A 21,463-nucleotide genomic window follows, 5' to 3' on the forward strand; every position below is an offset into this window, starting at 1 on the left:
TGGGAAGGATCAGTCTACGTCCAATCACTGTCAGTGTATTGGCAATTTATCTTTCTTACAAGGTGGGGTTTTTGTCAATAAAGTGCTAGAAGAACGCTATATTTAAAAGATATTAATAATAAATAATAATGGATTTCTTACCCTATGAATTCATAGATTATCTTGTGAAGGCCCCCTATGGGATCAATACAGGGAATTCAGCACACAAATGAGGGATTCTTAATGTCAGACCCCAAGCGGCTCAAATTGTTATTTAAACTGAAAGAAATTGTTAGGGTTTTGGCCCGCTGGGCCTTTTTGCTGTCTTTTTTTTTTTCTTTTAGGCGCGTGCCTTCCTCCACAGCAAGTGGCTGGACCTCCTCAAGAAGGGCGTTTTGAGTTTGAGTACAATCGAACAGTGTAATAAATCTAATTTTGTTTTCTGAATCCGCATCTGGATCCTTCTTTTTACCTGAAACCCCAACAGAAATAGTTAAATATCAGGAAATACAAAAACATGAGCAACCTATATTAATCTTTGTCAGCTTTATTTCTAAACATATTGTGATTATTTGCACTCTGGACTCTAATGAGAAGTTGCCAGAGCTATTTATGGCTTTTGTCCAACAATAAATAAATAGTGTTACTGGTGCACACTGGCGGTGTCAGGATAGATGAGTGCAGAGGACACACACAGAGTGTCGTTTAACTAGCTTCTTCCGCCATGGTGTGTCTGTCAAAGAGGTATTCAGCCATGCCGTCCTGAGGGGCTCCCATGTGACGCAGATTTGAAATCCAGTCAGCCAGCTGTTTGATGGATTTTACCTGCTCATCCAGATAGTGTGTTTCAATGAAGTCACACAACTGTAAACAAAATAAAGAACCAAATGCTGTGCGTTAGCAGTATGACAGGTTCAGCTGGCAGATACTTTATCTCTATTCCTGCTGCCTTACATGAGGATCTTTATGCTCAGTCGCCATTTTCTGCAGGTCCAGCAGGGATTGGTTTACACTTTTCTCCAGCTGCAGAGCACATTCCAGTGCCTCCAGGCCGCTCCCCTACTCATCTCTTTCAGGTTTCTAATACATAAATAATTCAATATTGAACAATTGACATTTTAAAAAAACAGCAATTTGAACATGTTGCCAGAGCAGCTTTGGCCCAAAAAAGCGACAGTGACTGTGAGAAGTGTCCTCACATACCTTGACATCCTGCAGAAAAATTCTGCCTCCACGGTTGTTCTGCAGACTCATCAACTTCTCTGCATGCTTGTGCTCTTCTTTGGACTGTATGTGAAAGAACTTTGCAAAATTCGGCAGTGATTTGTCATCCCTCTCAAAGTAATATGCCTTTAAGCAAGAAGAAGAAAACAGAATGAAAACGATATACTATCTTTAGATTAACGGCGAACTAATACAGGTGACACTGGCAGCCTGAAAGCACTTCTTACCATAGAGAGGTACACATAAGAGGCATACAGCTCCAGGTTTATCTGTCTGTTAATGGCAGCCTCACAGTCCTGGTGGAAGTTTTGTCGGACTTGTGAACTCATTACTGAAAAGATTAAAAAAAAGACAAGTTCACCAGATCACAGCATGACTCAGGCATGACTTTCACCCATAAAACTGACTCTCAGGACTGCAGGGCGTCCATATTTATATGCATCCATATCAAAAATACAAACTAAAACATCACATTAAAGAAACATGCTGAGATACTTTTCTAATCTATTGACTGTAAACAATAACCCAAAGTTAATAAGAAAGCACACTTTGTAGTAGTAATTTCGCAAAGCATCACTGATAAATTGGACCGTGATAAGGTTGTTTCTGGTCGATATGCCGCAGCTGTTTATCAACAGCTTAGAGCAGTTACTATGCTACAAGTCGCACAATCATCTCTAATGATGCTAGTTAACGGTAGCAAGCATGCGTAAATGGGTCAATGACATGACATGCATATTTTTCGTCCGAGTCCGAGTCCACTATTTTCTTTCAAAATAATGTAATCTTTTCATAACATCGGTCACTTTTATCTATAAAACCTATTTATTTTCATACATTTTTCAGTACATTCAAATAATTATATTCTTTTCTGTTTTGGCTTCTCAAACCCCTAAGATGTCAGGTGGAGCAACTGTCCGAGCAAATGGTCAGACTGAAAAACCTATTAAAAATGCTCTTTTAATAATAATACATTCAAAATAAATTGTTCTGGCATACTTTTATGTTTATAGTCTTTTGTATAATCTATTTTTTTCTCATATCAATAGTTTTAAAGCTGTTGAGATAACTGAAAAACGTCCCGCAATTTTCATTTACTTAATGTCAGGGCGGTGCAACCATAAATAATGGGCTTTTATTTTAAAGTGAAGAGACAATAGCCGTAAACAGGATGTTGTATCAGCCAGAGGACCCCAAGGGACCCTTGGGATTAAGCTAAAAGGTTTGTAGGTCTCTCTTAAATATTGATAAAAATAACAACTTTCAATTCATATATAGACTGGTACACTTTCTATGTCAGGTGGTACAACCATTGGAAAACTAGAAAAAATACATTTTATCATACAACACTTTATTTATAAAAATTGATCTATATGAATATGATGACATGGGTAGATGCTAATGCTAGCATCCAAACAGAAGCCTGTTTAATTTAAGTTGCCAAAGTCAGGTGGTGCAACCAGTTAGTCAGGTGGCACAACTGCAAGAATGTCACTATATAATGTTATTAAAAGCTCTAAATATATCTGTGACATGTCTAAAATGTTTACTAGTTTTAAGTTAAAGATATTCCACAGTTTTACATAATAATATGTACATTTTAGATGCCGCTTTGTAGGGCAAGTTCTTCAAGTAGCTGGTAGGAAAAAAATGCTTTCACTTGGCCCCACCATGGTGACATCATTTTTTTCTACTCAGCTGAAGTTCTCAAAGAGATATATGAACCAGAGCCTCTCAATTCATGGCACACATGGCTAATGCATTCAGACTGACAATTCTTTATTACACAGACCTGAGAAGGTCTGTACCATGTCATCAGAGGGGCTCCGTAGGCCTGTACAAATATTACTCCATATTTGAAAATGTTTCAATTTTGTTAAAACTTCACTTTAGTGTTAGTTTGATTGCTGCTAGGCAATCAAACTGTTGTTCTTCACCCTCTTTCTTTCTTTCTTTCTTATTCTTCCGTACGTTTTTTGGCGCAGCGTATCTTCAGCATACATTGACCGATTTTAGCCATTCAACCATCAAAATGTTCCTCTCACAGAGGACATTCCGGGTCAACTTGAAGTTTTTCTCAAAAAAATATAATTTTTCAAATATTAAGCAATTTCGGTGTCATTTTTAACATTTTCTAATTCCGAATCGTTTCCGCACACCAGGCTCTTAAAGTTGGAGTGGTTTTTGAGGTCTCCTCTGCTGTTACCATGGTGACAGGCTGACACACAGAGGCATACAAAGCTCTGAATTCCTCTGATTCTCCAGAAGCAATGCTTCAGCTGCAGCAATCAAACTTACATTTTCTTCAGGAAATGCCTTTTTGTAGTTATCATTTACTATAGGGTTGTATCAAATGTAATGTATTAAGTGGTTTTGATGAGATGTTTACTACTTGCATTCTTGAAAAAAAGATTTCTTTTACTCTTATTTAATCTTAAATTATTGTATAAACAAAACAAAACTACCAAATAATAATGTGTTACCTAGTGTACACACCCTAATGGATACTTGCCAAAGATTTATCTTGAAATAAATATTAGGAATATATATATATATATATATATATATATATTTATTTAAAAAATATTTGGTTGCGCCACCTGACATGTCTTGCTTGTAACGTTGAAAAAAGCTGTTAAAATATGAGTTAAAACTGTTAGAAAGGTTATTTAATAAATGAGATTTGTTTAAACACATTCTGGACTCAAAAATATGCATTACATTATTTAAAAAAAAAAATACTTTTTAAAAATAGCCTTTTAGAAGCTTGATTTGTCAATGACCCAAATACATATGATCGACAACACCACAGGAGGCGGAGCAGCTGGAGGCGACAAGCACCTACCTGATACCCACTGATTTCTCACTCTGCACAGAGGTAATCAATCACAGCTGTGTTGCAGCTTGATGCTAATTTTCCACTCAGTTAGCCGCACACTAGTTAACGTTAGGTCACACTTACGCCTGAGTACGTTTCTACGTCGCTCCATAGACCGTCTCGACGCAGCCATCGTTACGTCACTACGTTTTGATTGTTGATGGCTCACCCCCCCCCCCCCCCCCCCATTCACTATATAGAGTCCTATGTAGTGTATTCTGCTGTGTTGTAGAGGCTCTGCACACCAACATTACATTACAACATTATGCTATGTCCCGAGTTGAATTGAGAGACAGTTTATAGGGTATCAGAAAAGGACCACAGTATTGATAAGTGATCCACATTGGTGGTGGGGTCATCTTCCGAGGGTGCAGCTGTACTGACAAGATATTCTTCTATTAAACGTTTTATGTTTATATTGAGTATATTTTTAGAATTTACATTACTAACAGTATTTTCTTCAGTAAGACTTACCATAGCCCTTTGTGCTATAATACGAGCGGCTGCAGTTTCAAAAATTAAACACTAGATGGCGGTATTTCCAGCCACCAAAACATAAATTCTATATTATGCATTTGAAGGTACATTCATGACATTCATTTCATCGTCTCTGATACATGTACATGGTTTCTACTTCCACGACAGGCCCCTGTGAATCCTTGAGAGATTGGATCACTGTTTGGCTATGAGAGTGAGGTTAGAGGAGGCCAGGCTGGAAGTAGTGGGCCCTGGGCTGAGGTGCTCCAGGTAGGCTACACAATATAGTTAGCAGGCTTGCAACCACTAGCTGGAAAAAAAGCATGCCAGCAGAGACCTGGAAATGGCTCCACAAGAGCAGATGTTACTAAGAAGTTACTAACCTGGTTAACAGCAGGTGAAGCTGGATTGTAGGCCACAATGAACACAGGGGAGGATGTAAAAGAGCTGACATGAGGCACCAGATAGAGACAGAAAGAAGAGGAAAGAGAAAAGATGGAGGTACTGTTGTCCAGTCTTATCTGAAGAACGCCATTATCTTTTTTTCTTCTCTATTGTCTTCTCCTGTTTTTCTAGGCTTGTCTCTATTTTGTTCACTTCGGAGATTCCCAATGTTTTTCTGAAACACCTCCCGAGAGTATCCTCTATCCTCCCTTACACCAGGAAGCAGTGCATTCATTACCGCCCATCTCATTATGATCCGTGATTCTCAAATGATATTTTTGTTTATTATTCTTGTTTTGTATGATTCAATGGTTTAGTTCCATGCCTGTGCTGTTTTCATTTTATTTATAAACTTATTAATAACTACAATTACAGAATTTTTGTGTTTAAAGTGCCTGTATAATAGAAACTTAATGTAACAGTGCTGAGTGTTTTAACTTCAAAACACTTTTGTCTGAGACAGATTTACTTTGTGAATTTAACAGGTCACTTTAAACAAGGACACTTTTCTTGTTTTGCTAAGATCAAATTCAAGCCTTGTAAATTTGTCTAATAATAATAATTTGCAATTCATTAGAGCTTCAGAGACGCCTACATTTTTCAATCAAAACGTGAAATAAATAAATAAAAACCAACATTTTGGTAATAGACAACTCTGAAAATATGCCAGTATAGGAAAAGATGTGGTAACTGAATGAGGAGTAACTGTACTCTAATATAACTTTTAGTAACAACTATAAATGGCAGTAAAACTGGTAAATAGGACGAATATACTTTATATAAAGACTACGTTTCATACAGCTGTCTGTACGTCTAAAATGTCAAATCTAAAACCTGGGTTTAAAAAACAAAACAGCTGTCAAATAAAACAGGCTTGGAGCAATAGTATGTATGCTGTAATGCATCATTAAAAAGCAACAAAGATGCTGACCAACAATCACAACATCAGGTTACTGCTCTGTATAATATAGTCTATGGTTTACACAAAAAGAACATTCACATCCTGTTACTATGTATGAAATGTATAGCATATTTTAAACACCAAAAGCTAAAATTCTTTTGCAGAATGCAGGTAATCAAATCATCTACGGTACTTAAAGAAATGTAGCAATTCTACAATTTAGGGAGAAAAAAAAAAGTTTGCACTCTGGACAATTCTAGTATAAATGTGAAGTCATTTATATATATAAAAAGATAACCACCACCGTGCAAAACATCAAGCCTGAATAGATCCCATGAAAATAGAATTCTAAATTTAAACAAATGTAATTAAAAACATTCAGAAATCAACATTATTACTTTATTTGAAACGAAGCTTAAAAAGTAAACTTATATAGCAGTGTATTTACATACAAATATCTGTATCAGCATACAGACACTAGATGGTCCCAGATGGAGGCGAGTGCCACACTGCAGAGCTAGTGCGTTTAAAATATCGAGGCTTGCTTTTGTAAAAGATGTTTTCCAGTTTTGGTGGCTCGATTACTCCAAAGAAGGAGTCTAAATCAGGAGGGTTGAAGTACTGCTTCATTATCGTTTGCTGCAAATTTGGGCCTGGAAGACAGAATGCAAGATCAGAAGATCCGTTAGTAAAGGACTGCTAATAAGCATGAAATGATCATTTATGTATAATTAGGGAAAGCACGATACCAGTTTTTCATGCCCGATAACACAAAATTTAGTATCCGTCAATACCAATTCCAATCCGATACCTTTTTCTAGTCTTTTAAAGTGTTAAATAATACTTGTATAGAATACAAACTAGTATATATATACAAACTAGCACGACCGTCCAACATAAAGTAAGTATTTACATGATATTGGACTCAAGGATCGTTTTTGGGGGGGGGGGGCAGTTGCCTAGATTTAAACTAACAATAGTTTAAGCCAATAAATTGGATAATTACAGTTTTATTGTCCGATATCCAATCCTGAAATTTTGCACAGTACCGGTTCTATGCTGAATATGGGATCGGTATATCCCTCATAATTATGGGATTGACTGCATTTGAAACATTAGGACTGTCACACATACCTTCTGCCCAGGACGGAATAGCTTTTCTGGGGGCAGACTCATCATCAGTGGAGTCGTCACTGTTTTGGTCCATCCCATAATCCTCAGGATTCTTGGACATAATTAAAGGTTTATTTCCGCCCTTTGGTGTGATGACATATGACTGTGGTGAGGTTTGCTGCAGAGGAAGGAGGAAACATGAAGCATTATAATCTATCATTTAAGTGTACACTGATGAGATGCTGCAGGGCACAGGAAATAAAAAAGCAACCTCAATATCCACAGTCACATTGAGGCCACCTCCTTTCCCTACAGGTGTGCTCATTACAGAGTGCTGAAAGAGAAAAACATTGCAATTTTATGTACACAGAGCCATTAAAAACACTCAGGTCAAGAATTCATGTGGCTTAAACACTGTCACTAAAACAATTAGACATGAGAAATACAACATGACCTTTCGCACTGGTGAGGACTTTAATCCAAACGTAATAACATGTTTAACCGAGGCTTATGTGAAAAGTTATAGCAAGAGGGTGTGGTTAGATTCTTACCTCCATATCCATAGTCACATTAAGGCAGCTAGAGGTCTGCACAACAGACAGGGAAGAAAAAAAACAGAGGAACATTTAGTCATATTTAGAGAAACACTCCACATCTTTGCTCCTTGCTCTGCTTGTGTAAGGTTAAGAAAATGTTTTCAGAATCATCATTGATTTTGCAAGTTAATTATTTTCCTCTGTAATTGTACCTGTTTGGCAGCAGCCTCTTTAGCAGCAGCCTCTCTCTGCTTAGCAGCTTCCAACTCTTTAGCAGCTTTTTCTTTTGCAGCCAACCTTTGTTTCTCCTCCTGGTGGAACAAAAAAAAAAGAATTAATGAGCAACCAGATAGATGAGCAGCTGGAGTAACAAAGACATGCCAAGAATATTTATAACTTGGGGCTGTACGAATGGTCTATACATCTAGACACATCTATCAAAGCCATTGTCAAAATGTTTGTTCGAATTGGATGCCACCAATTGCTCGTTTTGTTGCCTTTGTTGTTTTATAAATGCAACTAATTGTCAATTCCCATCACCATGTAGGCGTTATAACCTACATGATCTGATCTCTGCATTATAAACTATGTGTCTTTGCTAAAATCCCCAATTAGAACAAATTTTTGTTGCAAAGAAAAAAAACTTGCCACTTTTCTTTTTTCCTCAAGCGCCTTCCGTTTTTCCTCCAGTGCCTTCATCTCCTTCTCTCTCACTGCCCTCTCAAGCTCACGTTGCAGAGCGAGAGCTTTTTCTTTTTCCACACGCTCCCTGGAGGACACAAACCAAAACATCATGTAAAGGAAACAATCTGGGGTATATGGAAATTATTTTTGTTGAAGCTAAGTTTCTTAGTTATGAAGTTAGTTTGTATGGTGCCATTGTGAAGCATGAAAGATCATATGAATGTTACATGTAGGGATGCTCTGAAATAAACATTCTTGGCCGAAACTGAAAACCGAAAATGAGGATTCCAAGGCCGAAAACAGAAACAAAACGACTGAACATATCAGACAGCGAGGGCGCGCTATGCCCTTCCCTGTCTCCAAGCAGGTTCTAGGCATCCACGCGGCCTGGATCATTTTGTGTACCCTCCAAGTATGAGCTTTATAACGCGGATCAATAGCATGATGAAGTGCAGAAAATCCGAGTAGTGAAATGCGTGCTGACGGACTACGAGTGTACTTTTCACTGTTTTCACTCCACGTCTCTTTACTTAGACGCTTTAGTGCTGCATTTAAAAGAATTACGTCATCTGCAGATGCATCAGAGGAGCAGATCTCTTTAGTTAGCTGCTCAAATGGAACAAGAAGAGCCACCACAGACATGCTGGAGCATCATCAAACAATATTCTGTTTCAGTGAAAAACGTGTTTCGGCCAAAAACCAAAAATGCAATTTGGGCCATTTTCGGCCAATAACGTTCGGTGGCCGAAAATTCGATGCATCCCTAGTTACATGTATCCAAGTCGCCTTAATCTCTACCTTTTGTAAGCCCTCATGTTGCAAATTGGGACAAAATATGATAACCTGATCATTAAAAGAAAAGAAAAAAGGTCACCTTTCTGCAGCAGCTTGTCGTTCTCTTTCTAGCTCTCTCTCCCTTTCACGCTCCTGCTCTCTCTTCAGCTCCAGTGCTCTCTGAGCTTCAGCCAGCTTACGAGCTTGCTCCTCTTCCTCCTCTGCCTTCTTCTTGGCCAGCAACTCCTGCTGCCGTTTTTCTTCTTCCTGAAAATGTCAAACACCATCAAGTGCCTTAGTATTTGTGGCTAAACATCTGCATGGACACATTGGAAGACATTGTATTCATTGACAGCCACAAATAAAGGAGTTGTCTCACTGCTTGCTTTTTCTTTTTGGCCTCTTCCTCCAACTTCTTCTTCTGCTCCAGCTCTTCCTGACGCTTCACGGCCAATCTCTTCTTGGTCTTGTCATCTGCAAGACGCTGCAAACATCGTATTAGAAATGAAGAGTACATCAGAGAAGTAGATTTTTAGCTGAATATACAGATGAAGAGGCATCAAACCTGTTGCATACCTTGTCATTTTTCTCCCCAATCTGAGCCATTTTTTGCTCAATCTTCTTTTTCTTTTCTTCTTCCTTCAGCTCTTCTTTTACTTTGGCCTCAAACACTCTTTTTAACCTCTCATCCCTTTTCCTAAAACAGATTTTAAAGGTCATTTAAAACAATAAAGACATTTCTAAAATACGATTACCGACTCTGAGAGATGTCAACCTTTTAAGTTCATCCTGTTTCTTTTTCTTTTCCTCTTCCATTTTCTTCATCCTCTCCTGCTCCTGTTCCTGTTTCTTTTTTAGTGCTTCCAGTTTGCTGCGCTCTTTTGTCTGAGAAAGGAGAATTTTAATGAAACCTCAACGAGACAATTCGAACTAAAAATGTGAGGATAAGATTAATTTCAACTTCTGATTACACAAGATGACAAACGGTGAGGTTACCAGAGCTATTTTAGCTATTTTTTAACACATGTTAGATCATACCAGATGGCAAAGAATGACATTTAGTTACCCACAGGATATTAAACACCATCAACAAGTGAATTTGGACAGGAAATGTGGCATATGGTGGCCCCTTCCACACATGAACCTTGTAAAATGACACAAGTTTGTATCCTGTAGTCTGGTTCTACAGCCAGAGGTCAAACTCAGTAATTCATTGAGATAGCGGTTACCTCTAGAAATCTCTTTACAATGTCAGAGCCTTAAATCAATGGTTGTGGGAAAGGGGTTCCTCCAGGTATTGCGCTAAATGAGATGTTTAACCAAGATGCACAGCAGGACTATTAGACACCACAAATGCCCACAAAACATACAGTGCCTCAACAATGCACTTACCACTATACCAACATCCAACTGAGGAGGAGAAAACAAAGCCAAATAAGATTTCAACAAAACTCATCCAAAATGTCCTACGTTTAAAATGGCAAAAGCAACCAAAGTATTGACATTATTAACAACTTGCATTTTCTGTGGGAACACAAAAAGTGTTGAGTGCATAACCCACCTTAGGATCAACCTTTAGAGGAGTGGTGTGTTTGATGAAAGACCTGATGACAGCAGTCCGGCCAAGGGAATTTGGAGTCATCATCAGCAACTGATTCTTTTGCACAGTGTGGAGGAAAGACCTCATGTTCGGTCTGATTGCCTACACAGCATCACAGAGGATGTTTTCATACATAAGCATTTCAAAGACAAGGGCTACTCTACATTTAAGCAAAAAAAAAAAAAAATTAATCTTACACTTTGACTTTTCTTGGGAGGAGAGTATCTCTTTGTAGGACTTTCTACAGTATCTGGAGCTTTGCGTTTAGCACTGCGGCGAGGCCTAAAGACAGAGACACAATGCAAAAGTTCTCTATATGTTCTTTCATATCATTGCAGACATACATACAGTATTCTCCTCTGTCATTTAGGACAACTACCAAAACCAATAAGGTATTGACAGAACACAACAATCATTACACTTTATACATTGTACACACAGCACTAACCTCTGAGCTGATGTCTGCTGCATTTCAGCCACAACTGAAAGACAAACATGAATTTAGAAAGTTGTATTTTAGTGCAAGGTTTAAAAAAAAGTAAAAAGTTGTTTGTTGTTTACCTTTTCTGTTGTCAGGAGTGCTCACTTTTGAATCATTAGTAAACAAGTTGGCTGGAGATGCCAGAGCAGTAGAGTTTGCAGCCACAGAACGAGTAATGCGCCCAACAGATAGACGTACACACTGTTTAATAAATATAAATAAAGAGGAAAAAAGGGTTCATTGTTAATGAAAATTTGATTTCAAAGTTAATTTTAATTAAGACACAAATGTTATCACACCTTTAGAGTTTCCTTAGATTTTTCAGGTGTAGCCTCATCTGTGTCAGCAGGTGTGGCATTATCAGCTGTGTCAGCAGATGCTTCTTCTGGCATTCTATAGCAGTGCATACATTTACACAGGTAAGAAACACTAAATGCAAATCAATAGTGTAGTTTGTGGTACGAAAATTATTGTGAAAAGTTGTACAACAGTGGATTCTTCCCAATAATATAAACACACCAAGAGTCATTGAAAGGATAAGATAGAAGAGGTCAGCAGCCTGTATTTGCCTGTGACACTAACAACTAAAAAATATCTTATGACCTTAAGTTTGTTTGATTTGATTGTTATTTGCAAAAAATGAAGAAATGTTACTCACACTTGTTCATCATCCTCTGTGCATGAACTATCTGCAATATGAAAAAAGTAGTGATTATTATACACAGCTTAGACTCAAGAAGTGTGGGAATTTATATACACAATGCCAGCTATGTCTCACCATCAAGGTTGCTGCTACACGTCGAACTGCCTGCACGAGCAGCCTTTCTCTTAAGCATAGAGCGTTGTGAAGCACGGCGAACAGACTCCTGCGTCATACTGTGTCGCAGACCAGCCAGCGAGTGGCGTAGCTTCAGAGAGCATCGCACAGAGCTGCGCCTTGAGTTCTGAGAAGTTCCAGCTATTGGAATCTTAGCCGCTGTGCGACCAGGAGAAGCCTCTGGCTTTACAGCAAGCTCAGCAGACAGTCGTTCTTCTGAAGAGATAATGACGACAGGCTCAAGCGAGGGCGGAGATGGAGATGGGGGTTGTGGCAGAGCACCATCAGGTTTGACTTCAGCACTTCCCTTGTCATCTTTCTCTACCAGTTCTGGTGTTTTGTTCTGTTCCTCTTCACCTTTGTCACCGGGTTCACACTGACTGACCTCCTCTGCAACCTCAGGCTTTACCTGTTTGTTTTTGCGAGTGGTGCGTTTAGGCTGTGTGGTACTGCTGGTTTCAGAGGTGGAAGCCTCAGTAGCAGCATTGTCTTCTGGAATAAAGTTTAGTGATTTGACAGAGGACCCACGGAGGTTACTGCGCCTTCCTTTTGAAAATCTAGACATAAAAGAAAATTGTAATTTAATCACTTAAGTGTTCGGTGTGTTTGCTCCATTTTAAGGAAATGAAAAATGGAGTAACAGTAATTTAAGAAACTCACCTTCGCCTTCCTTGATTTTCTTCCTGTCGCCCCACAGACACACGTTTCCTGCGAGTATTCTTTTTCTGTGATGGTGTTTTGGGCATCAATTCTGGTTCAGTATTAAAATCTCTGTAATAACAAAAAAACACAACACGTCAAAGATGGGTGTACCAACAATTTACAAATACCACATTATTATAAAACATGGAAACTCATGGGGAAAAAAAACAAAGCAGACAAGTAGAACTTCATTCAACTGAATATTATGACAGGGTTTAAGCCTACCTTGAGAACATGCGATCAGCTTCTTGTTTGATCTCCTCAAGCCAAACCATGTGGACATTATCAATCTCACCGATGAATGCTTGTGCTTTAGCATCAAACATTTGCATGAGGGAATGTACAGTTGTTGTAACAGAGTTCATGGTGACAGCCTGAGAGGAAAAAGTATGAAATTTGCAGTTATAACATGGTAAACAAGTCATCAGTGACACATCAATAACCACTAAAGTGGCTGCAGCCCATTGACAAAGCCTTAACAACTATGGACATAACGGGAAGCTTCCTTGGGAAATATGGAATAGAATCTTTGTTTCAAATCCAGACTGAACTGACTTCAAAACGTAATGTTTACATAGCACATTAGTTTTTCCATTAGTTATGTGTGTAATATAATGTTTTTGTGCTTAACAGGAGACCAACGGTGTCTATTAAATACTCGATGTCTTCATCCCTTTTTCCTTTCTTCCGTTTCTTCACTTTCACAAACAACTCCTCTACAACTAACCCGCATCAGTTTGTGTATGTTTGTTTTAATTGTCAGCTCTGTTGTGAGTTGAACGTGCAGTGTCCTCTATTTCTGCTCAGTGCATGACATGACAACTTGTGGTTATTTAACACTACAGCGGCCGACAATAAATGACTTCTCGTTGTTTGTTGTTTCAGCAGCACTGACACAACATTATAGAATCAGCATCTTTATATTTGCCTAATATTACACTGCGACTGAACATAGACTGCGAACCTAGCCAGCTAACTTTTCCAAAACAACATGCTAGCTTCGCCAATATTAAACACTTATACAATAAACACAATATTAAAGACTACTAAGCGTAAATGGCAAGGTATGAGGTGTGCTGCTCTGACTTAAATTAACAAATAACGCCTTTATCTGTTATAGCTTGTGTTTAAAGGCTAACCTCACATTATTAGCCAGCTAACGTTCATTGTCTAAGCTAACGCTCTTCAACATCAAAATTTTTTTTACCTTTGATGTTCAAGTCGCTGAAATGGAACTCGGTGATCGCTGCTTATTCTAAAAACTAAAACAGTCGCATATATAAATATGCTGAACTTAATAAAAGTCCCACTCTCATGTGTAAAGTCTCCTCTGTTTGAAAATCCCGGCCGATAACTGCAGTGCTCTTGGCTGACCCGCTGAAACCGTTTATATCGCGTTTAAACCTCACCAGCCAATCCCGAGAGTCCCTCTGACGTAAGGAGCTGTTCGATTTGAGCGCTGCAGAATATTTAAAGGGCGGGGCTTATCCCGGAAACGGCAGATAGAAATTGTGTGGAGTCCGCCACCGGGCAACATGTGAATACAAACCGTGCATATTCAACTGAAGTCGGGGGCGGGGCTACGGTGCTTCTCAGATTTAAATGAACCAATGGCAGCTTGTTCCTCCCAGCCTCCTGCATAAGCAGCAAGCCTTTTCGCTGTGCTGCATATGAGTAAAACTGAAACATTTTAAAGATAAAAACAGTACTAGACATGTGCACAATAAATTTACTTATTGTGTACATTTATTGTGTACATTTCTACATACTTACCGCGAGCCTTAAATGTTTGTTTAAACGTGATGTCTCGCACTAGAAAACAGTAGTTTTCTCTCTGCAGGAAACAAGGCTGTGGTGGCCCAAGTCAATATTGTAAATAAAAGTGCAGGAAATGATTGCCGGTGAGCTTGCAGTTGCTAAATAGACAACTGTCAGAGACAAAAACCAGTGAGTCCACAAACCCATACATTTGATTGCATTTTATTGAAAGTATTGTATTCATTCATTATTTTCCATGCTTAAATGTGGCCATGCTGTGTGGTAGGCATAATAATAAACTTAAATTCTCCTGTCCCTTCTTCATTGACTTTAAAAGGATAGTATATATTCATACAACCTAAAATATAACTTGATTACCATGTTTTCACTTTTCACGAAATGGAATGGTTTCAGAAGGGCCAGCAGGAAGACATCGAATCTAATTTACAGACGAACCCAGGCTCTTGAGGAAATGTTACTGGCTGCCCTGTAAACATAGATATATACAAGTCAGGTTGAATCGGAGAGGGTTGGGAAACTGAATTGGTCATGAATGTTCTAGTTCTAGTTCTAGTCTAGTGTGTTACCTGGTATGAGAGGAATTTTAGTTCCTTTCTTTAGGACAACCTGTAGATTTTGTGGCTTAGTGTTGCCTGCCTGCTCCCTCAGTATGATGCATACTTCACCTTTCCTCAGCAGCCAGTCCATCTGACTCCCAAGGTAGTTCACACCACGAACATAAAGCTCGGAAATATCATTAGGAAGCAGTGGGGAAAAGGCCAGACATCCCCTCTGAACTCTACAAAATAAACACATGCAGTGAAGCAATGTACCACTGCGTGCATGCTGTGTATGTATTCACAGTGCATGGCAGGAGGATTGATTAACAGACCTGAAACCAGTATAACCAAACAGCACAGCCTGCAGGAATCCTCCCATACCCGTGAGGAAGTTGACTGCACCTGTGCCATCAGATGATTCACTCCACACCTGAGAGGAGAGGCACATTCACTCAATACATGTTGTCATTGTGTGGGAGTTTGTGTGAGTTCCACAGTTACCTGGAATGGTCCCTGGATGTTGTTGAAGCACTTCTCAAGTAAATGTTGAGCTTTTTCAGACTCCCCGAGCTCCAGCCAGCCAATTGCAAACATACCCTGACAATGAAAAGTAACAGTGCAAATGTTTTTACAACAAAAATAATGTTTGAATGTTTTCCTAATTTGCTGGTGCGTTGAACTCTTTTTGCCTCTATAATACAGTGGTAGCAATAAGTCTGTGTCTCTCTTACCCATGTCATGGCTGGACCCTGAGGATCTGTTACTGGCTCATATGCTTCCAGGTCATTTCTTCTCACCTCCAGAGACATCTGCAGCCCAAGAGGATAGCCCAACATTACCGTGTCCGCCTGCTTCACTGGATGACCTGTGTGACATCCGGAAAGATCTCATAACATTATGCTCTGCATGCTTGTTGTTGATATGCAGCTAAATGTCTAAAAAGGTGCAAACATTGACCTTTAACATAGCCATCGTACTCTGGGTGGTACTGGGACTCTTCATCAAAAGGTATCTTGATCTGCTCAGCCACTTCTTGCCATTCCTTTGGTGCAGGATGTTGGAGGAGATCAGCCAGCTCTACAGCAAACTCAAGACTGATAAATATGAAACTTTGTATTATAGTATGAGTTTCATGGGCCAGTGTGTAAAATGCAAATGCAAAGAACTAGTACTGCACCTGAATTTGGCCACTGTGTTTGTGTACACAGAGTTGTTGACATTGTAGTAGTACTCGTCTGGTGGCATGACACCTGAATGCAACAAATTGAATCACAGCATTAAGATTAAGAGCCATCTATCCATCCATCTTCAACCACTTATCCAGGGCCGGGTTGCGGGGGCAGCAGTCTAAGCAGAGACGCCCGGACTTCCCTCTCACCGGACACTTCTTCCAGCTCTTCCAGGGGAATCCTGAGGCGTTCCCAGGCCAGCCGAGAGACATAGTCCCTCCACCACATCCTGGGTCTCCCCCGGGTTCTCCTCCCGGGGGACCCGTAAGATTAGGATTTACTTTATTAATCCTCGTAAGGGAACTAGGTTGTAGTGGCAGCAGCATATATCAAAGAACAATAAATACATATATAGGTATTTAAATGTATAATGTTTGAAAAGTTCAAATCTATATTTCTTTGATGGCAGCCAATGTTGTCCATGTGCAGACAAGGTCTTAAAGGTTTTATAGTGTTTATTAGTGTGTAAAGTTTTCTAGAGGTAGGCACTCTCACAGAACAACCAGCCAGGCAACCATGACAAGCTAATTAAATAAAGTGTAAGCACATCATTCTAACAATGGTATTTACCTAGGAGGTGATACTTCTGGTCCTCAGAACACCACGTCGCCCTGGAAACCCAGTAATCAGCCACACCATAGATCACCTCGCTGCCCCGTCCCTCACTGAACATGGACAGATCCTGCAACAACAGCAGGCTCAGGCACACCGACACCAGGGCTGACAATGTGAGGGTGAGTGTGGGTACAATAAATTTACCTCGGTGAGGTAGAGATAGTGTTGGAAGGCCAGCGTGACATCTCCATTGATGTGAATCTCCTGTTGTCCATAAATGTCTTCTGGACACACCTCTCTCCCAGATACAGCACTCTCCCACGGGAACTTTATCCCCTGTAAAGACCAGATCCACACAAAGTCATTAACAATATACTTCCTGCCCTGACACTACTTAGATGGATTCATTGTGTTGGTCAGGTTTTTAGTTCTGATCCTGCAACTACTGACAGCTACATAACATTATTTAAAGCACGCAGTTTGTAAAAGGAAATAATTTAAGGAAGAAAAAACATCACAAACAACAACTAGAAATGTCAATTCTCCCCTCAACCCTTCTTCATATGTACCCTCAAAAACTAGGCACCATGAACGCACCAGGACTCTCAAAGACTATTAAGATTATGATCGCTTTCTGAGAAAGTGAGGAAGGGATAACAGGTTTCAGGAAGGTCCTCCCGTTTATCTCTCAGACACATCAGGTTTATGTAGACATATTGGTTACTGCTCTGTTTCACAGCTTGATTCTCACAATGTAACAGATAATATACTAATGTTAATATTTATAAAGAAAAAGCACTTTTTGTCTTTGTCTTCCTCCAGCATGAAACAGCTCAAGTGATCATTTTCAAATGTTTGTTTAAAGGGTCCCAGGCTTTTTAGTAGCATGTTGGATGGAATATATTGCACCTATATTTGTGGACTTTGTATGTTTTTAAGTGATATTTGTTGTGCTTGCTATAAAGGAACATTTAGAGTCATACCGTAATGAACAGATGGTCATTATACAATATAAATCATTATATGAATTATTAATATTATTATTATTATTCATAAACATAGTAACATATAAAAATACAGGTATATACAGAGACATACTGCAACCTGTTGGCCAGAGTACCTGCTTATAGTGTAACCTCAATGTGACAAGACTTTTTTCACCTCTGTCATTGAGTAGTCATACCTTATATCCCTGCATCTGGGCATTCTCTTTAGCACCATCAATGGTTCTCACTCTGTACTCCAGCACAGCTCTGGCTAACTTAGGGTAGAAAAGGGCGATTCCAGGATACATCCAAATGTCCTGTCACAGAAAGGTAGGGTCACTGTGTAGTATATCATACTGCATAAACAAAAAGGATAGGTTGATATTAGTGGAGAATATAACCTCACCTGGTCCCAGAACACATGGCCCCAGTAATCCTGACCATCCCCACCATTAGAGAGCCCGCCTGGGCTGACTCCACCAAAAGATTTGGAGCTGTCATGTATGGATGGGAAGGCACTGAGTAGGTAGAACATGCAGCCAATCAGAGCCCTGCAGAGCCTCTCTGACCCCACCACCTCCACATTGCTCTGCAGCCACAGCTCCTTCCAGGCCTTCTCATGAGATGGGCGAAGGTTACCAGTTGCCATGAGGCTCCGGCCCTCATCAAAACTGGCCTCTGCAGAGTCTAAACTGTTGGCCGCAATCAGAATGAAGCCCCAGCGAGCCTGACTCTGCTCTGGTATCAGTGTCAGAGTGGTGGGTATCGGAGTCCAGATGAGGTGCACTGTGGGACAGGAACCTCCTGGGAACTCAGCTGCCTTTGTCTGTCCTTGGATGTGACTGAGGAATAGGACAATTGTAGACTGTGTAGTGGTTTGACACTTGATAATGAAAGAAAAATTGTGCTAACCTCACCTTCCTCCTTTGTAATCAGGGCCAAACTCGAAAGCAATGTCTTTGCTCTGAGGTGTGAATGAACTAAGCAGTTTAACTGTGTGTGGCTCCTCCGAGGCCACCTTACGCACCAGCAGAACCTCCATCACCATCATGTTGGAGTAATATCGGTGGGAATAAAAGGACTGTGATGCAGTAAAGCTGTCTGTGCTCAGAGTGTGGCTAAAAATGCCTGGATAAGAAAAGGAGTTATAACTCTCAGCACCAACTCAAACATCCCACACACTGCAGATACTGTACCTGTGTGTGTGTCCAGGCTGTAGGTGTGCTGAGCAGGTTCGTCTGTCTCAAGCTTCACAGCCAAAGGACAGGGGACGTCAGCTCTGTGGCAACGTCCACCCTCCCCGTTGTAAACACTTCCCATATGCATGATGTTGTTGTACACCATCCAGCCTAGAAGCCCATTGGTCAGTGGAGGAAGGAAGCGGAGGTTGGTGGGTAGAGTGTCTGTGGTGAAGATGTATGGGTCCGCGTCACAGGACATGATGGGGAGGTAATCTTTGGAAATTGTTTTCCAGTCAAAGGGTTGTTGAAGGTCTCCAGCAGTTTTAATTAACACACTGTCAACTCTTAATAAGAGAATAAGAAACTAAATTATTTTTTCAGTACACACTTTCCACAGGCTCCTGTCAACTGAGGCTATTTGTAGACTGTGTACTTTGACACGTTTGTGTCATAAGATGTGTCTTAGTGTGACCTCACAATGCTGAGCTGAAACTTAAAAAGACAGAGATAAAAATAAAAAACACTGAAATGAAATCCACATCAAACCTGACAACATTAATTAGTTTGAATACTGACATAATATGCAGATACAATCTTAATGATCAAGCTGAGCTGAGTTGTTTCTGTCAGCAGCCTGCCAGCACAAACATCCTGCACAATTCCATTAAACACATTACTGCAGTGGGAATGTTTCAGTCTCTCACGTGAACAGGAAGTAGCATCTGTTTCTGCAACAAAGAGGAATGCGGGTAAAAACCAAAGTGCAGGCAAAACATGGAGGGAAACTCCCAAAGCTCTGGTTCTTAACAGCTTAACATGTAAAATATCTCTAATGTGCTCTGATGTCAAGTCTGAAAGCAAAGACCACAGAAAAAAGTTGTTGATAAAGTGGATCCAAGTTAGTAGTGTCAAGTAGGAGGAGGCCCTGCTGCTCTTTGTGCTATACAGAAAACCTGGACTCGGTCTGCAGAAAAACACGGCATGGATTTCATGTGGGGGGTGAACCCACGTTGTGCTTATTAGATTATGCACCGTTTGGTCTCTTCAAGCCAAGTTTATATGGCTGCCATCTTATGCTTACATATTTACAATTAAAGCAGCAGGGACACTTGGCCAAGGCAGAATAATGTTCTCCAGGTTACATGAGAGTGTTTACATTTGCATCTTTTCTGAGAACTATCACGTCACTCTCTCCGACCTAAATCATGTCAGCTTCCCTTCTTCTCAGCTCTGCTCTGCTCATGTTGACTTGCCCAGATAAAAAAGTGAGGGTGCGGGTGCGGGTGCGGGTGCAGCTGCGTAATGTTCCTGTAAACCTGACATTTACGAGGCAGATGTTATTCTGTTACATAAGTCACACTGTAGGGTTGAAAGTCAGGATGTGTCCACATCTACTGCTGTTAATTTTATGTCTACTTGATTGCTTTTTGTGAGCTACAGGCAGCAGTTTTTCTATATATTAGACAGGATGTGATCCCACCATATGCTGTTACCAGTTTTTAACCAAAACACTGCAAGGTCAAACAACCTAAAGGCCTCTGGATGTGAGGGCCTGCAGCTCTGGAGCCTACTTTAAATGTTGATCTTAGTTTTGCTTTCCCAATCATAAGCACATTTTCTTGGACTGCAGCATTGCATCAGTTCCCCCTCTTGGTGGCGTCAAGGAGCCATTTGTGCAGCATCTGGCTTCATGCCGGGGGTCAGAGCCACAAACCCTGGGAAAAGCAGTGCTTTGTCCATATAAGGCTGCAATCCATCCGCTTCCCTCTTCCTCCCCAGTTCCCTTCCTCTGTCTTTCTCAGACCTGAGGGATATTTACAGAGAGAGCGCCTGGCCAGCCTGCCCTCCCTTATTAGGAGCTTAGCTTGTTGTCAGTACTCCTATACCCTACAAGACAGCGGTCCATCTCTCTGCTCTTGGATGAGACAAACAGATGGATGACTTGTGTTAACTGCACTTCAGTGCAAATGGTCAGTAGCTCAAAAAAGCACACACACACACACACACAGAGCTTTCCCCAGATGTCTGAGTACTCCAGCACTCGTAATGACACTAATTTCTGTGATGTCAGTCAAGCAGTTTGTGATATACTGTCCACCTGGGAGAAGCAGTAAATGAATGTAACAGTGCAAACATACTGTAAATACATCTGCGCTGCCCTGTTTCCTCTGTTAGGACCATAGTGTGAGCACTGCAGTGTTGCAGCTGGTCTGTTTTCCTATTGTCCCCTCCTTCTTAGTGATGTGGGACATCTGGCTGCCAGCAAATAGAAAAATGGACACTTTACAAATACAGTGTGACTGAGACAATCAAACATGTACCATAAAACATGAAAGTGAACAACTGGATGACTGCAGCCTCTGCTGCTCACAATTGCAGTGGATAAAAACTCCACTGCTACTAGTGTGGATAATAACCAAGCAGCTGCTACAAACACACATTTTTTTATTAGGGTGCAGACATCCATTTAATATATTAGAAAACCAACATGTGAAGAAAGGCTACATGGAATTTTAGGGTATTATTCAAGGCTAACATTTATACACATATACATAACCATGCTCTTTTGTTAGAGAGGAATTGA

General features: G+C 40.2%; 3 protein-coding genes across 5 annotated transcripts; all 3 read right to left on the bottom strand.

The window, feature by feature from the left end:
* Positions 1-517: 517 nt before the first annotated feature.
* Positions 518-4,139, bottom strand: LOC114451551 (ferritin, heavy subunit). The gene is given in 5 exon segments (XM_075353440.1): positions 518-843; positions 934-1,059; positions 1,183-1,329; positions 1,431-1,534; positions 4,049-4,139. Coding segments are annotated over 4 exon segments (534 nt in total). The 5' UTR covers positions 1,533-1,534; positions 4,049-4,139; the 3' UTR covers positions 518-684.
* A 2,141-nt stretch (positions 4,140-6,280) lies between these two features.
* incenp (inner centromere protein) lies at positions 6,281-14,007 on the bottom strand. 2 transcript variants are annotated; one of them, XM_028430858.1, is made up of 21 exons: positions 13,818-14,007; positions 12,836-12,984; positions 12,569-12,679; positions 11,870-12,465; positions 11,750-11,780; positions 11,391-11,484; positions 11,172-11,292; positions 11,059-11,092; positions 10,808-10,892; positions 10,572-10,712; positions 10,403-10,420; positions 9,786-9,895; positions 9,587-9,707; positions 9,390-9,494; positions 9,111-9,277; positions 8,201-8,321; positions 7,765-7,863; positions 7,568-7,603; positions 7,288-7,350; positions 7,038-7,194; positions 6,281-6,556 (listed from the first exon to the last, which is right to left on the bottom strand). In XM_028430858.1, exons 2-21 carry the CDS (start codon positions 12,973-12,975, stop codon positions 6,381-6,383), a joined length of 2,526 nt encoding a protein of 841 aa, XP_028286659.1. In that variant the 5' UTR covers positions 12,976-12,984; positions 13,818-14,007; the 3' UTR covers positions 6,281-6,380. The 2 variants fall into 2 exon arrangements, with proteins under 2 accessions (XP_028286659.1, XP_028286660.1); XM_028430859.1 differs by lacking the exon at positions 10,403-10,420.
* A 622-nt stretch (positions 14,008-14,629) lies between these two features.
* pgghg (protein-glucosylgalactosylhydroxylysine glucosidase) lies at positions 14,630-19,809 on the bottom strand. Of its 2 annotated transcripts, none has more exons than XM_028431144.1 (14): positions 19,584-19,809; positions 18,895-19,223; positions 18,616-18,826; positions 18,105-18,540; positions 17,896-18,015; positions 16,917-17,048; positions 16,728-16,839; positions 16,106-16,178; positions 15,886-16,022; positions 15,660-15,793; positions 15,430-15,525; positions 15,261-15,358; positions 14,956-15,167; positions 14,630-14,855 (listed from the first exon to the last, which is right to left on the bottom strand). In XM_028431144.1, exons 2-14 carry the CDS (start codon positions 19,136-19,138, stop codon positions 14,779-14,781), a joined length of 2,082 nt encoding a protein of 693 aa, XP_028286945.1. In that variant the 5' UTR covers positions 19,139-19,223; positions 19,584-19,809; the 3' UTR covers positions 14,630-14,778. The 2 variants fall into 2 exon arrangements, with proteins under 2 accessions (XP_028286945.1, XP_028286946.1); XM_028431145.1 differs by having other exon boundaries at positions 18,895-19,371; positions 19,456-19,595.
* Between the last annotated feature and the right edge of the window lie 1,654 nt (positions 19,810-21,463).

The sequence above is a fragment of the Parambassis ranga genome, chromosome 19, assembly GCF_900634625.1.
Source record: "Parambassis ranga chromosome 19, fParRan2.1, whole genome shotgun sequence".
Lineage (NCBI taxonomy): Eukaryota > Metazoa > Chordata > Actinopteri > Ambassidae > Parambassis > Parambassis ranga.

What these genes read in the sequence shown, in the direction of transcription:
- incenp (XM_028430858.1), bottom strand. Translation starts at nt 12,975, where the DNA reads ATGAACTCTGTTACAACAACTGTACATTCCCTCATGCAAATGTTTGAT. An exon ending in GAAAATCAAGGAAGGCGAAG is followed by an intron (nt 12,466 to 12,568) that starts GTGAGTTTCTTA and finishes TTTTATGTCTAG; the next exon opens with ATTTTCAAAAGGAAGGCGCA. An exon ending in ATGTGACTATGGATATGGAG is followed by an intron (nt 7,351 to 7,567) that starts GTAAGAATCTAA and finishes TTTCTCTTTCAG; the next exon opens with CACTCTGTAATGAGCACACC.
- pgghg (XM_028431144.1), bottom strand. Translation starts at nt 19,138, where the DNA reads ATGTCCTGTGACGCGGACCCATACATCTTCACCACAGACACTCTACCC. An exon ending in AACACAGTGGCCAAATTCAG is followed by an intron (nt 16,023 to 16,105) that starts GTGCAGTACTAG and finishes CATATTTATCAG; the next exon opens with TCTTGAGTTTGCTGTAGAGC. An exon ending in ACATCCAGGGACCATTCCAG is followed by an intron (nt 15,359 to 15,429) that starts GTAACTGTGGAA and finishes CTCTCCTCTCAG; the next exon opens with GTGTGGAGTGAATCATCTGA.